Raw genomic sequence first — 15,618 nt, 5'->3', positions numbered from 1 at the left:
TCTAAAAGTGACATTGCATTTACCAGCCAGCCACTAATGAAACATTTAACATTTACTAATTCATTTATTCTTCTCCGTGACTTGAGGAGGTAGGTATTATTTCATTTTATACATGAGGAGACTGAGGTACAGAGAGATTAAGCAACATGCCCAAGGTCATATAGAATTTCTCAGCAAGGCACTCTTGCATATATGCTTCCAGAAATTAAAATCTGGGTGGATTCCTCTACGAAATGGAAAGCTCCTCAAGAGTAGGTATCATGTTTGATTGAATTTTATGTCCCTAAAACTAGTATAGTGCCTGTCACAGAAGAAGAAGCTTGGGGAAATTTGTTGAATGAATGTACAGACTATTATGTTTTCGTTCAAAACTATAATCTTTTTGAAAACATGCCATTCAACTTAAGCTTTTAAGTGTTTAATTGATAAGAGGGAATAAATTGTGATCAAGTGGAAACAGCTGCATCTTGCGGCATGAGGAAGGTGGAGCTGGGAGGCATCCTGTGTGTCATCTCTGCCTGCATTCACTCACATGTTCCACTGTGCTCAAGTCCTGCTGGATGTTCAGCTCTCACTGAGCACGGAAGGTTGAGATAGTCCCTGCTCATTCACACGGGGCCTGGGTTCACCCTCATGGCTGTAATCACACATGCAGGGGATGAGAAGGCTGAGCTCCAGGAGAACATTTTAAGAGAAGAAGCTGCTTCCTTCCCACTATTTCCGGTCAGAACCAGGAGGGAGAAGTTGTGAGTCAGGGGAATGTGTTAGAGATCACATGAGGCAAAAGGGGAGGAAAAAAGAAAACAGATCTTGTGTTTAGTAGGCAGTTTACAAGAAAGCATTTCTCAGACATCCCATGTAACCTTGATATCAGAGGGGAGCTTGAGGGGCCCCGGCTGAATCAGTAGTATTTTTATTTCTTTAAGGAGAACTTTAAATGGTATTTTGTGTTTTTTTTTGTTTGTTTTTGCTGATCAATTGATTTTGATAAAAATACCTTTGCGGAATCTCACCTATAACTAAAGTCCTGTGAAATGGTCAAGGTATATGTGGTGAACTCACTTTTGATGCCATGCGTGCTGAGATGAAGAAAAGATGGTTCCCCCTGGGAGTGGGTTTAAATTCAAGGTCATAGGTGGCTCCTGGGGGTTGTAGTTGCATAGAGTCACCTACCCTTGCACCATCCCAAGCTTTCATGACTGTTGGGTTCCTTCAATGCCATGTTATGCCTCGGGAGTCACCATGAGCTCTATAACCAAGGTGTTGAGAATGTTGGCACTTAACTGTCTCTTATTTATCTGACCAGCTTAGCTCTGCTTCTATAATGAACTCTAACCACAGGAAATCATGGTGTGTATCTTTATGTAACTGATGCGTTGCTTCTCCTGAATTTTCACAATATCTTAAAAATGATGGTTGATGTTAAAGACTCTAATGAGGTTATTTGTTGAAGCAATATATATTATAAAAAGACATGCACATGAAAGGATGGCCAGGGAAACCATCTCATCAGAGTAACAACCAGTTCTGTCCTTACCCTCCCTGCTCTGTTTCTTCCCTCCTCGTCCCCAAAGCTTCCTCTTCTCACGTGTAATGCCAGTGCTCTGTACAGTGTTCTGTTTATAGTGGTTTGAACGTTTTTCTGCCCATGTCTTTCATTGCTGAAGTAACTCACCTCTCTCATATCGACTCTTACCCAGGAGCCGCACTGCAGACTCTTTGATGTAGGTCTTTTCTGCATGGCAGCTAAGGCCAAGCTGTGGTTTTCATTGCATGATGCAACTTCACCCTTTTGGTTGTCGCCTCCAGGTTAACCAGATCCTTTTCCTGCATTGCTCATGCATGTCGCGTGCTTTCTCCCAGGGCCCGGACCTGAATGTGGTGAGCACTGGGTACATGCATGGATTGAAGCAGAGAGCGCTCCAATAGTCTGAAGCACTGGGATTTGGCATTCTCTTTGGATATCCTTGTGGGCCCCCAATTTGCTGTGATACCACAAAGGCCACTATCTCCCTTAAAAACTCAAGACTAGAACATTGGGAAAGAGAGAAATAAATCTCTTGTTTTTAGGTGTATGCTGAGCAAAGGCTAATGATAAGGAATTTAGAAGAGAGGGTCAGTTTTCCAGGTAACAACTTGCCTGATGATCAATCTTACAAATTCCAAACTCTGCTGGGTGTGCCTAAAGTGACCAGTATTATGATACCTTATCACATCTTTCTTAACACTGTTATCTAGTTTGGTTTTGCTTAGATCTAATAAATATCTAAATGTATACACTTAAAAAGAACACCTCTTAAGCTAAATGCTCTGGGAAGTACAATCATTGGCCTTTGTCTTAGTTTATTGTGTAGACAAGAGTGACACTAATTTAACCTCAAAAGACATGAGATGGCAGTGCTATAAAGGAATACCATATTCGTTGAAGCATGTTGGCGTTGCATTATTGATTAGTAATTGTGATCATTTTCTCTCTTTGAAATATATTTTTGCCTTAGGCCTGTCTAATGACTTTCTCTAAAACTGCTTTTCTTTTTTTAACATGTGTTTTTGTCCCTTGTTTTTTCTCCCTTTTATTTGCAGAATGGACTTTTTAAAAACATTATTGTCAAGATCTGTTTTCTTACTGGATTTTTTTGTTATTTCATAGAAGTAGATGCTTTATATTTTAGATGTAACTTGACTGTAAATTGAGAAAGATGACTGATGGGTGTTACCAAGCTTTGATAATCCTAGGGTAGAAATAGGAGTTCCCAGAGAATTCCCAGTGGTACTGGCTTGCTAGAGCCTCTTACATTAAAACTACACACTACACAGTCATAATGGCACAAAATTGAAGGCTTTGTATCTTGTTTTTATTTTTCCTCCTGAGTCGTGATTTCCTCATATCTGGGGGATTGAGTAAATTGAAGCTCTTTCCACACTCCTTTTTTCCCTGATTCTTTTAAACATATCCTATTCACCCTATAGAAAGAGACTTTGCTTAGAATTTCATAACATGTTCTTGTGGTAACCAGTATAAAGGTCCTGTGAATTGAGAGCATTCTCTTTTTGAAAGGAGCTTAGGCGGAGTTACAGTGCAGACCTGTGCAGAGCAGGTAATCCTGAACAGCTCACTGACATGCTCTCACTTCACCAGAGCTCTCCTCTAGGGGTTTGGTAAAGGAAACAACTGGTTCTCCTTTGTGATGTCCTTCAGTAAAGAGACCCACTCCTCTTTCTCAGAAAAACACAGTGCTTGCAGATAAGATGAAAGGATTTCCAACACCCAGCATAGGGTGAGGGTAAGCGGATCCATTCATGAAGGCAAAGGAGAAAATCATAAGAAATCAGCTTCCTAGGGGCATCCTGGGTCCCTCACAGGGATGTTTTTACTGTGATGGGAAGAACAACTCTAGAGAAAATCAGAGATACGGCAATAGAACTAAACCGGGAAACTGCAAGAGAAAGCAAGCAAAAGGAAACCTTACCCCGAGAGCATGTCATTCATGCTATTCCTTTCTAAATTTGGATCCAAAGTCAAGTGGACACCATTGGTATGGTGAAAAGAGCTATTATTTCTGAGGCATGAGCAGGAAAATTTTGATAAATAAGTGATTTCCAATGCTAACCAGAAGCAAGCAGGAAAGGAAAAAATGAAGGGAAGAAATGTTCCAGGAGATAAGAAGTTATTTTCATGAAGTAGTTAAGAGGGAAATTAAAAGAGTATATACTTGCAGGTATGTATATTGTATAATCATAGAATTTAATGAGATATTATAATTTCTCTGTTAATGATGACAATTTGTTTCTAAAGATAACTTGTCACATCTGATTTTCTGTTGGTCTCCACTACCCAGGTTGCTTTATGGCATTCCTAAGGAGTGACTACTGCTTTGTACTGAGCAGACTCATGACTTCTAATCAGCAACATCTCAGACTCTCCTTTTTGGCTGTGAGGCTGCTGGGCTCTCCACAAATCTCCTAAATAGGAATACTTACAAAACTTCCATGCCTCAGCTGTCAGCCAAAGACAGAGCTAAGACACAGCTATTTTATTGCCTTGTGTAATAAAGGTATAACTGTTTTCTATGCCAGATGTCAGAAAGACTTGTACTGGGTCTTTCTCTGTATCTTCTTGAAAAAAATTCTCAGCTGAAAAACAACCTCAGGATGTCAGAAATAGCATAATTATCTTTTAGCACCACATATAAATTTATGTGTAACTTTTAAGAAACACTAGTGTCGTAGTGGTGAATATCACATGTGACAGCATTTTCTATTCTTCAAAGTGAAGCAACAGATAAATGAAACAACAATTTCTTTACATAATTATTTTTCCCCAAATGCTCTTGGGCCTCCTAAAATCAGTGCCAGGCAGGTCTTCAGTGTTGGCACTCTTTGTCATTGTAGCTCTTTGATTGAGACCACTCAAGGGATTTTTTGCCATTCTGCTTGGGTCTAGAAGTGGCTGGGAGGTGGCAAAGGTGAAACTGTAGTAGGTCTTAGGCTACTGGCAGAATATTGGAGTTCCTTGAAGAGACTAGGAAAGGGATCTGTCTCACGCATCCTCAGTATCTCCATCTGATTAGACCACTAGTCTGGGTGGGCCTGGCTATAGCATGAACAATTTCGGCTTCCCCACTCTAAGTCCTTGCAAGTAGATCTATAGCAAGGAGGCATTGCCAATGTGAGGCTATCCAGGTGAGTCAGGATTACATCAAAGCCAAGGAGGAGGCCAGGGATGGGAGCATAGGGCATAAGCTAGGTGGGAGACTAGTGAGCTGACCAGGGAATGCCCAGAAGAATCCAAGACAAACATCTGGAGAAGAAGGCTCAAACAGAAGAATTTTGAGATCTGCACTCAGTAGCCACCCAAAGAGGTGCCACAATGATCTGAAAGCCTGTTGTGCTGTGGGAATCCCAACCTACCTACTCAATCTTGCCCTGACTGGCCAGCCTTTGTAAATAGAGGGCTCTTGCTTTTTCTTAGGTTCCCTTACCATTCTCTATGCGATTATGAGAGCTTCTTATTTGGGAAGACTTGAGGCCAAAATGCCTTGAAACTGTGCCCTCAGGCTGCTTCCTCATGGTTACTCTCTCCTTAAGAGACGGTGACACCAGGCAATTGCCCCCCAATGTCTGGGAGATGGCTATCAGTTATTACTGGCTAGAGATGATTGTTTATGGGCCTCTTCATACATGTGTGGCAACATTTAATATCCAGAAAAAAGGCATTGGAGGCTGAACCTAGTGGTAGGATGAATGCTCTATTCTTGCTTCCTCAGGTATAAGTTTTAGTAGGCATGAGAGGAGTATGGTTTCAGGCATTGTGTCTGGATTCCCTGCTTTCCATTCAGACCTGGGACTTCTTCTCTTCCCGCTTCTTCTCTCCATTTCTATTTATCTCACCCAGACTGTCATGTTTTGTGTATGGTCCCAGAGTGGTTTGGGGCTGGGTAGAGAACATGCATTTGTGCTGGAAGGCTTTGGATATATGAATGTGTGTGTATATGAGTGTGTGCCCACCCACTTGTACCACCCCACAACTATACATGGCTCACTGACCCTTCCCTTGAAGAATTCTCAGTCTGTTTTGTAGTATTTGTATGTGAGTGTGTATACATTAATTACTATTTGAATCATCTACTGCATCATGTCCTTCTAATAGATAAACAAGAATTTATTAATGAAGAAACAGCTAGAGTCAGTGGAGGTAGGGAAACGAGAGAGTGAGAATCAGTCAGTTATGACTTCTCAGACAGTTCAGTGAAAACTAAAGCAGCATTCATTCGTCAAGTCTCTGTTTTATGTAGTAGCTTAATTGTGATTTATTAGATAAAAGTTGCTGGCAAATATGAACACTAATTCTACTCTGGTAACAACTGTGATTGAAATAATTGTAGTCTGTAGACAAGCTGGAGAAAACAAGCCTTAGTGGGTAGGTTGTCTTGGATATCATTCTGAGAGTCCAACAGGGAAGAAATACATAATCTTACAGACCTAGAACTGGAAGAGACATTCAGAAGACATGTGAGTGGTTCCTCCCCCTGCCTCTCCTCCAGATCCACGCTAAGCCAACCAGGCAAATGAAACTGCCTCCATGGCTAACGACTTGGGAAAAGGAGAGTGCACAATCTCCTGTGGCCACCTGTTAAGGTGACTCATGCCTTTCTCTGTCAGGAAAGCTTGGTTAATTATTTAGTATTTATGAGACTGTGTGGCTGCCTTCATGGAAACAGGATTTTACTGGTGTTTCTTCTTTAATATTACCCAAAGTTGATGCTCTAAATGATAGAATCACATCAGATGTTAGCTCATTGCACACCTTATCGAGCATTTGAATTATATTGCAACCCCTGAGAAGGAGGCCATAAAGCGGATACAAATGGAAAAATAAGGTGTGAAGTAATTGATTCTATCAGTTTTTGTTCATTTGGATGATTGCCTTTTTTGGCGTTCTTCTCTAAATAGTTCTTATGACCACTGTAGTTATTACCCTAGTTTCTAGAATAACTATCACTTGTTCAGTGCTTAGTCTTTACTCATTTGATTTCATCCTCACAACAGCCCTCGAGGTTTGTATCCTTATCTCCAGTTTACAGATGAGAAAACCAAGGCTTAGAGAGGTCAAATTATTTGCCTACTGTCATTTAGCTAGCAAGCGATGGAGGTGGGATTTTAACTCTTCCATAGAACTTCAAAACTACCTAACGGCTACTCCTCTTTAGGTCAACTTGTAATGCTCACATTTTGCTTTTGATTTATTTATTTGGGTGCATTTGTGGCTGCAAAGATGTGGAATGAGGATGAGAAGGAGAACCTAAGCTCAGATAGTTTACTGAAATCTTGTAAGAAAATTTAGAAGAGCTCCATGAGAAAGTGACAGAGATTTCACCATCTGAGTTTCATGAAAACAAATTATCTATGTTTCATTGAGAAATCCAATGTGTAAGACACTGACATATTTTGTTCTCTCCATCAGCGATTTCTGTCATTTTCTTTGTCTGCTAGAAGAATACATAATTATTAGGACTATTCAGGTAGACACCCTGAGCCATACAACTGCTCTGAGGTCTACCGCTATCATTGTTCCAGAATTCTCCATATCACTCAAAGCTCAGGAAGACAGAGCACATAGAATTCTGAAGAGTAGTGAGGGTTTACATACCACCTCTCCTTTTGTTCCAATTCATTTCTACATGACACTTGTGAGGCATGTGATTGTGGCTATTGGATCACATCTCATCAGTTGAGGAGAGGAACAAATTAGAAGCCTGCTGCTGTCAGAAAGATTAATAGATCTATTGATACAAACTCATAACTGAAGATTTCTCAACAAAGCCATTTAACCAGTGGCTTGGGATTGTGATAGATCAATATCGCAAGTAACAAAAAGTGTTTTCTCTTCACATTAGAATCATTGCACGGTCTAAGAAAAGTGTTTTGAGATAAAACAAAGGGACCATTTTGATGTTGTTGTCATTAGTATTGATTAATGATTGAAACACAAACTTACCCATCAACGATAACAACATCTTAGAAGATAACTACTCCAAGTTGTTCTGGGATAAAGTCACGATGATAGTCAACAGAAAAGCCTTGCTTCTATTTGTTAAAACTATTAAAAACTACACAACTCATTGAATACATGCCCCACCCCGTGTAAACACTAAAAGCACCAATGTTGGAAAGATAAGCTCTTAAATACGTAGCTCTGAGAAGGTGATTAAAATTGGGGCACTAAGAAAAGCAAAAAGATAGAAAGCCTTCAACTTTGATCCTTTCAGGATCTGAGCAGTCCGTGGGTGCTGGCCAGTTTAGAGGGCAGTCTGCTACATAAAGATTATTGCTTTCTCAATGATTAATTGATATCATGACATTCACACTAAATCCACTATAGTTATTAGCTTGCAAGATATTTTTCTGAGACCTAAAATTATGTAAATAATACTATTGATTTCTAATTTGAAGTACATTTTTTATAATTTTATATAATTTTATATATTTTATAATTTTTTCTAATTTTATAATTTCTTTGCCTCATAATCAGATTAGCTAGGTGCTTTTGTTCCTATTTTGTAGGCAGGAAAACTGAGACATTTTGCTTATCCAGTATATCCAGACATTACTAGGAAAATCTCAAATCACTTAGATTTACTCACTCCTGGTTCCAGCTACCTTCCATAGTATCCATGACTATATGATGTCATCATTTTTCTTTATTTCGATTGAATGGAATGGGATATGAAGCTTATTAATTGTCTAGTCTATAGTTAAAAGTATTCAAAGTATCTAAATATTATAATCCATCACTATGTTCATTCTTGTTCTTCTAAAATAAGAGAGGGTGAGAGAAAACTGAGGAACCTTGAGGATCATCCATCTTTAAGCAGATGGATAACTAGGAGTTATTCCTCTATAAGCAGAGAAACTTTCCCTCAGCAGAGGGGGTCAGGCTCTATGATGCCACTACCATTCAGGGTCCTAAGAAGGACTTCTGGGAATTAATAATGTCCCACAAGACAGTCTTTACAGAGAAGAGTTAGATACAGTTTGTACAGGTCAACTTCCTCTGAATTTTCCCAGGCCTTTTGACAAATGCATGAATTTTTTCTAGGGCAGTTTGACTTCCTCGATAAATCCATCAACCCCCATTGTTTTTGCATGAGCTCCATGCCAGGCTCTGTGGATAGCAGATACCATGTCTTGTGCCTCTTCCTGTTGCAATTCAACAGGAGAAGTGAGTTGGTATGAGAGAAGGGATATTGGGTCTCTGTCCCACCTCCACCACTTAGCTACATGATCTTGGTTAGGTTTCTGAGCCTCTGCTTCTCTGTCTGTGAAATGGAGATGATGACAAAATATTTACTTTGTTTTGCCAAGCTGTGAGGACCAAACGCAATAGTATGTGTAAACGCTGTACAATTGCCAGGTATTATTATATTGAATTCAATACGAACCAACATTATGAGGCAGTTTAGAATTCCTTGCTCCTCATACCATAGGATTTCAGAGATGGGGGAGGTCAGTGAGAGCACAAGTAATTTGCCAAGCCATGCCTTTACGTTGGCCTTGAAGGCTACCTAAGGTTTGAACACAAAGAGGGAAGAGCATTTGAAGAGCAAAAGCATAGATTTAGAATTAGGAATATAGGAATGTGTGGGTCACATTCATGAAATCATGAAGACACCAGCTCATGGTAGCAAAAAGCACAGTAGAAAATAAAATGGGAGGTGGAGTGAGGCTAGGTGTTAGAGGTTCTTCACAGCCAGGCGTAGAGTTGATGTACGAGGCAGGAGAGAGCCATGATGGTGGCTGAATGACATCTTTTAATTAAATTAATCTGGCAACATTGCAGAGCTGAGACTAGGAGAAGGGTCTGGAATCACTAAGCTTATTGTATTGATCCATATCTTCAGTGATGTGGGCCTGAACTCTGGTGGTCCATAATCCTGGTGGGAATTGAGAAGCCTCCATCCAATTTAAAAAGAGACTAGCCACAAGAGTGAGGATAATTTACATGTTGGAAATTATTTCACAAAGTGCTGTTTTGTTCCTCAGCTAGCCCCTTGGCTCTCATGTGGTTATTTATTAAATCACGTTGGATGTTTGCTATTGTTGTTGTTGTTCCTAAGCTGTTTAGCATTTCTTTATCCCCTATAAATGGTGGTCTCCATAACCTCTCCCCATCTATATTTTACCATTTTCCTTTTAATCTTAAACTAAAAATGTGCTCCTCAGGCACTCTCTCATTGTTAATTGGATGTCACTGGTGAAGCTTGCATGCTGGTGTTGTAATTACTTCCCTGTATCGTCTTAATTTTTTCCCCCTTGTTCACATCTGAAACTGAAAATATCTGTTCAACACCTTGATCTCAGCAATTAGTTAAGTGGTATGCAGCTGGTTATCTGGGGTGTGGGCTCAAACGCTTCATCATCTCTATTCAGGTCTGAATGGGGATCTTCTCAAACAGTAACACTTGTGATTAGTGTATAATTGCAAGAAAGTTCTTCTGAGCAGTGGTTCTCAAAGTGTGGTCCCCAGAAGAGCAGCAGGATCTGAGAAATTGTTAGAAATGCAAATTCTTAGGACTTCATCCCAGACCTACTAAATCAGAAGCTCTGGGAGCTGGGGCCCAGCAACATTTTAACAAGCCCTCCAGGTGCATGCTGAAGTTTGAGAATCATGTCCTGGAGAAGTGTCTTCACAGGGTTGGGCAACCAGACTCAAGGAGGTAGGAAAACAGACCCAGAAAACAGCAGGAAAGTTTAGAGGCTGAGAAGAGAGGGCAATTACTTCCCTCTTGGAGATGATGCAGACGTCTAGAGGATCAACCGTGAGAAGTGGGATTTTTGTCCTTAGCTACCTGCCCTTTGAAAGTAAACCTGAGTAGCCATTGCTTGTCTCGAGCTTTAGAAAGACAAGTTCTTAAGTCAGTCTTCGGGAAGGACTGTTGGATCTTCCTGCTCAAGGGTTTTCATTGGACATTATATTGTTAAATGGATGAAGAAAAAGTATACTTCCTACTTTGGATGAGTCTTATTTTCCTCTATAGAGACATCTAAATACCGGATGTGCTTACATGATGGTCAAGAGGAATTAGGAGTTCGTCTTTCAACCTCTATCCTACACTGAACATTTATCCCGTGAGAGGAAGCTCTCCACTGAGGTTCTTTTGAAGGTGCCCCAATCATAGAGTCCTGGGCAAAACACTAAACTGGTCTAAGGTTTTAGTATCACACTAGATCTGTGGACTGTGAGAGCCTAGGAATGAATAGTCCATCAGCTTAGCAAGTATCCTCTGTCCTCTAATTAGTAAGTCATTAGTTAATCAAGAACAATTTAGGGAAAATCAGTTTGCTACTACTAGGATCAGAACTTCCATCCATATTTTAGCTTTTAAAACTCCTCTTTTTTTTCCTTTTGGCAACGTATGCCCATATAAAGTCTATTCTGATGTGGGCATACCTTGTCAGAATGGCAATCCAAATTTGTGAGTAATCCAGAGTCACTTTGCTTTATAGTTTAAAAAAAGTGATTTCTCTTGTAGTTTTTGAAAGTTCTGTGTATCTAGACAAGGAACTCTCTATTTTACACAAAAAGGGAGAGGAATTTCTATTTCATTCTCCATCCTACAATGAGCATTAATCATTAAGATGAAGTCTCTTTAGGAGGGAAATAAACCCTAGCTGATATAGCCAACCCTTTTGTTGTTGAATTATGTATTTTCTTTTTATAAGATCAATGAACTTCTCCATGGGTTGTTTCCATTTGGATAATGAAATGATGGAGCTTTATAATCTCACTCCGTGGTCTCTGATTGGGTAAGCTACTGTACTAAAGGCACTCGGAGGATTTATCTTGGAGGGGATCCTAATAAACAATTGTGTTGACACTTGAGAAAACTAGGCAAGACATTTCTCCTTGGACTGTTATGGCTAGCAGGAAAGAGCTAAAGGGATAGAAAACAAACTCCCTGATCACTCTGGTCATAGCTGGGTCCTAGGGCTTGGCTCTCTTGTCCCAGAGCTTCCTGCGTCTCTCCCTGCTTCATCTCAGCAGAGTGTGCTCATATTATTGGTGAACTTCAGCCAGAGGAAAAGCTGCTGGCACCAGCAATGTAATTTACTCCCTTTATTATTTCAGCTCAAAGTCTAGGACTCAAGGCATGATATAAAACAATGATTAAATCAGTTCTAAATTTTTGAAAGAAAGACTAGAGAAGAGGTCTATTATAGTTTCGGCATTGGTCTCTGTAAATCAGGGGTACTGTTGAGAAATATTTTTCAGCACAGTGTGCTTTAGCATCCAGCCCTCTCATTGTTGCCTTTGGGTATGGGCAATATAAGAGGGAGCAGCAGAAATGACAAGGAAGGCAAGAAACAATGGAAAGAAGCTGCTACAGCCTGCTTCCTTATACTCTAGAACATCTGCTTCCACTTATGTTGAACCAAAATATCCTCAATGGCATTCAGCTAACATCTCTCCCCCTACTATTCCATTCTCTTCCATAGCCTAGCAAATACTTTCCATAAGAGATGTATTTCAGTGTTACTACCAAATTAACCAGGAGGCCATGGAATTAATAGAAGCTTGGGAACTCACAGGAACCCCAAATATGCCACCAATAACTATGGCAATCAAAGGTTATTGTTTGGCTTTGATGATGTGATATTGGGTTTTCCATAATAGTCTTGGGAACCAAGACTTTCCTTCTGTCCCCTTACTGTGTACACATCAATCTTGATGAATACAAATTTAGAATTCACAGCTTAGTCACTGCAGGCAAGAGTGAAGACGTGAGTGCAATGTTTACCAACAGAGCTCTCCATTCTCACTCTCTTGCTTACTTTCTTACCCACACACCCCATTTATTCTTCAGTAGCACATCATAGCAGTGGCTTACATAGCACAGAGATGCATTATGTCTTCATCCGTTGGAATCTATAGTGGGTTTCTGGACAACCTAGTTCATGTACTTCTTTTCACTGCAAATAGAGTGGCTAAGAACTCTGACACCTGTGGGCCTTTTGGGTCTTGTTCTTGAGTTAAACAGAACTCTCTCATGGCTTGGGAGTTGCAGAAGTGTCCTGTATTAACTCTAGATCTGTATTTTCCTTTTTTCATTCAAATTAACACCTATATAGGAGAGCAGGCAAAGAGCAGTGGTAGGCTGTGATGTTTTAGCTTCTTTTGCTCCTGTCTCCTTTCAGCATTGGACTAGGCAAATTCATGCTGTCTTTCTGCCCACTTCCCTACTTTAGTGAAAATCCAGCAGTTGTCTTCTTTTTTTTGTAAAAGAACTATTTTTCAGTGTGTTTTTTGTTCAGTCTGCTTAGTTTGTAAATGTAAACATAGATTCCTCTTAATGCTTGTCTGAAGGTTTTTCCGTGTATTTGTGATTTGGGAGATTACAAAGGGCATGTTTGACTTGTAATGGAGATGAAGAATGGATCAATTCAGTGCATGTAATATGATCAGAGAGTCCCACGGACTCACCCACCATGCCTCTAAGTGAGCCCTGCATTCCCGTACTGCACAGATTCCTGCCTGTTGAAAAACCAAGCATTATCCTTATAGAAGTACAACTATACTAACTGGTATTGCATACAGCGATTTCCAAAGTGGTGATACTAGGAAATCCTCCATCCTCCATTTCTCAAGCTAGCCCTCTCCTGGCCCAGAGGTCCATGTTGCTTCCCCACTGGGGAAAGTATTTTGCTTCTCCCTCTCCCCCTGCCCCCTTCTCTCACCTCACCTTCTTTATGTCCCTGGCCTGTTATCATTTGCTTACCAATAACAGTATACTATGAATTTTCATTCACAGCTTTGAGATGCTTATGAGGCTTTCCTGCTCCCCACCCAGCCCCAAACTTGGGACTTTTCACACACTGATCCTCTGATCAGTTTGATGTGGGAAAGCACGCAGAAGCCACGTACCAGTTTGTATAGTAGTACCCTTTTGACCCGCCTACTCTTAAACAAAGTAGAGTGTGCTGGGGGTTTGCGTTGGCTGCTTGACACCCACAGAGCCAATTAACCTGCATGCCGAAAAAAGAAAAGCAATTAACCCTTAGAGTACTGCTTCAGCATTTTGTTTTGTGGTCTTCACTGTCACCAGTTGGGCAATGCTTCTTTCCTCGGATCAGAGAGCTATACATAATGTCCACACAGTCTAGTCAGAACACCAGCCAGGATCTTCTCCTCTACAGCTTTCCTGAGATGCTCCTGGGTCCTTTTTCATTAATCAACTAATGGCTTTAGAAATGTCCAAAATATAGCCACTGTGTTTGATTGACAATGGGCTCCACTTCCAACGTGCTGGAGGGTGTGAGGGACTGTTTTTAGCTTTGGTCTGTGTCCTTTAAAAGAAAGAAGTCAGTTCTTTAAGGGTTAATATGAAATTAAGGGATTTGTTGGTCTCTCCTGCTTGTCCTTCTTCCAGGGTGTCTGCATGATCCTCTTTAGATTCTTAGCTCAACTGTTGAATGATAATAAAAAATAATATATATATATAAAATTACGAAAACAAATAAAAGAACAAAAGACTGAATGGTTGAATGGAAAGATCCCTTGGCAATGCTTGCTTGATTATCACAGGGGGTAGAAAGACCAAATGTTTGATTCTATGGACATTCATTTTGTCCTCTACCCTGAGCACCAGCACTGCACAGCCTTGTGGAAGACTTGATGATGCTTTCCATTTACCTCTTGTTTTTTCTTCTTCCTGTCTAATAGCCCAATAGAATCCTGCCAGAATTTCTACAAAGATTTCACATTACAGATCGACATGGCTTTCAACGTATTCTTCCTTCTCTACTTTGGCTTGCGGGTAAGTTTGCGCAACCCCGCTCGGTGTTGCAATGGGGCATGCAAGTCTTGTCCGCAGGGACAATTCCCCGTCAGCGTCTGCTCTCGCAGGGCAGATGAAGCCCAGTGTTTCCAGGGGAGATAGCAGACCCGCATTCTGATTTTCAGGCTATGAGAGAGCCCCTTCTTTAGCTCAGCATTCTCTGAAGTACATGTTAGTTTTGTTCCCAGGAGGAGACATAGGGGTTGAAATCACCGTATACCTCTACTGGTTGACTGTTTCTCTTCCCTCTATTCAAACATGAGTGCATTGTTTCTTTAAATAGAAAAAAAAGCTTTCTATTCTTAAAATTATGTTTATCAGTGCTCACTTGGCTGAATCCTGAGAGAACAGTTGTGAGGGTGAAATGAAGGGGGTAAATTGGCAGATTTGGGGACTTATACTAGACTCTGGTTATGAAGGGAGCTGTTCAGAATGTAGATTATAGAGGTGTGCGTGTGTATGCTTCCGTGCATGCCATGTGTGTATGCGTGTGAAGGAATGCGTACATGTATGCTTTATTTACAGTTATGTTTACTTTAGAGAGTCTAATGAAGGTGAGATCACTCAGCCTTCCCTATGGCGCTGTTGAAAACCACGTAAAAATATACTACCTGATCTGTCTCTAAGGCTAACAGAGCATATAGTCACACTCTGAAAAAGGCTGTGTATTGGAATTCTAGGACAAAAATAGCATGTGAGTTGTGTAGATATGAGTAGAGTATAACATCTCCCTCTGGAACCCATGAAAAACCTAAAGATACCCTTTGGCAAAAGAGTATAGTTTGAATGCTGGCACCGTGCTTCTCATTTTTCTCTCTTTGTTTTTTTTCTTACCCTCAGTTTATTGCAGCCAATGATAAGCTGTGGTTCTGGCTGGAAGTGAACTCTGTGGTAGATTTCTTCACGGTCCCCCCAGTGTTTGTGTCTGTGTACTTAAACAGAAGTTGGCTCGGTAAGTCCATCTCTTTTCTTTGTCCTGAGCCATGGCTGAAATATAGAATCTAGGGTGGATCAGAGGGTTCGGCTGTCCCCACAGAAAGAAAGTTTTCTGTATTACTGTGAACAGCTCTTAGAGTTTTCAAAGTTGATGGTGACAGTTCTCTTTCAAGCACTAGCCCAGAAGGATTTGCACAGTTAGTGCTTCACGTAATGCAGTTTTGTCATTGTTGAAGACTAGTGGTCATCACTGTCACAGCCAGGACCTCTATGTTCATGCTTCTGTCAATTTTCATTCAGGAACATGGAATTAGGACTAGACAAAGAAGCCCACAGGGACAAAACC

General features: G+C 40.6%; 1 protein-coding gene across 26 annotated transcripts in view; it reads left to right on the top strand.

Annotated features, from left to right (window-relative positions):
• KCNMA1 (potassium calcium-activated channel subfamily M alpha 1) overlaps nt 1–15,618 on the top strand; it is a 719,202-nt gene that overhangs the window by 398,841 nt on the left and 304,743 nt on the right. For all 26 annotated transcript variants that reach the window (XM_023645924.2, XM_023645920.2, XM_070263813.1 and 23 more), the window contains 2 exons: nt 14,222–14,315; nt 15,177–15,288. In XM_023645924.2, the coding sequence (XP_023501692.1) occupies nt 14,222–14,315; nt 15,177–15,288 (206 nt within the window). The remainder of the gene's footprint in view (nt 1–14,221; nt 14,316–15,176; nt 15,289–15,618) is intronic.

This window comes from Equus caballus, chromosome 1 (genome assembly GCF_041296265.1).
Source record: "Equus caballus isolate H_3958 breed thoroughbred chromosome 1, TB-T2T, whole genome shotgun sequence".
In the NCBI taxonomy this organism is placed as follows: Eukaryota; Metazoa; Chordata; class Mammalia; order Perissodactyla; family Equidae; genus Equus; species Equus caballus.
The sequence above is the reverse complement of the archived record's forward strand: the minus strand, read 5'-3'. Positions and strand labels throughout refer to the sequence as shown.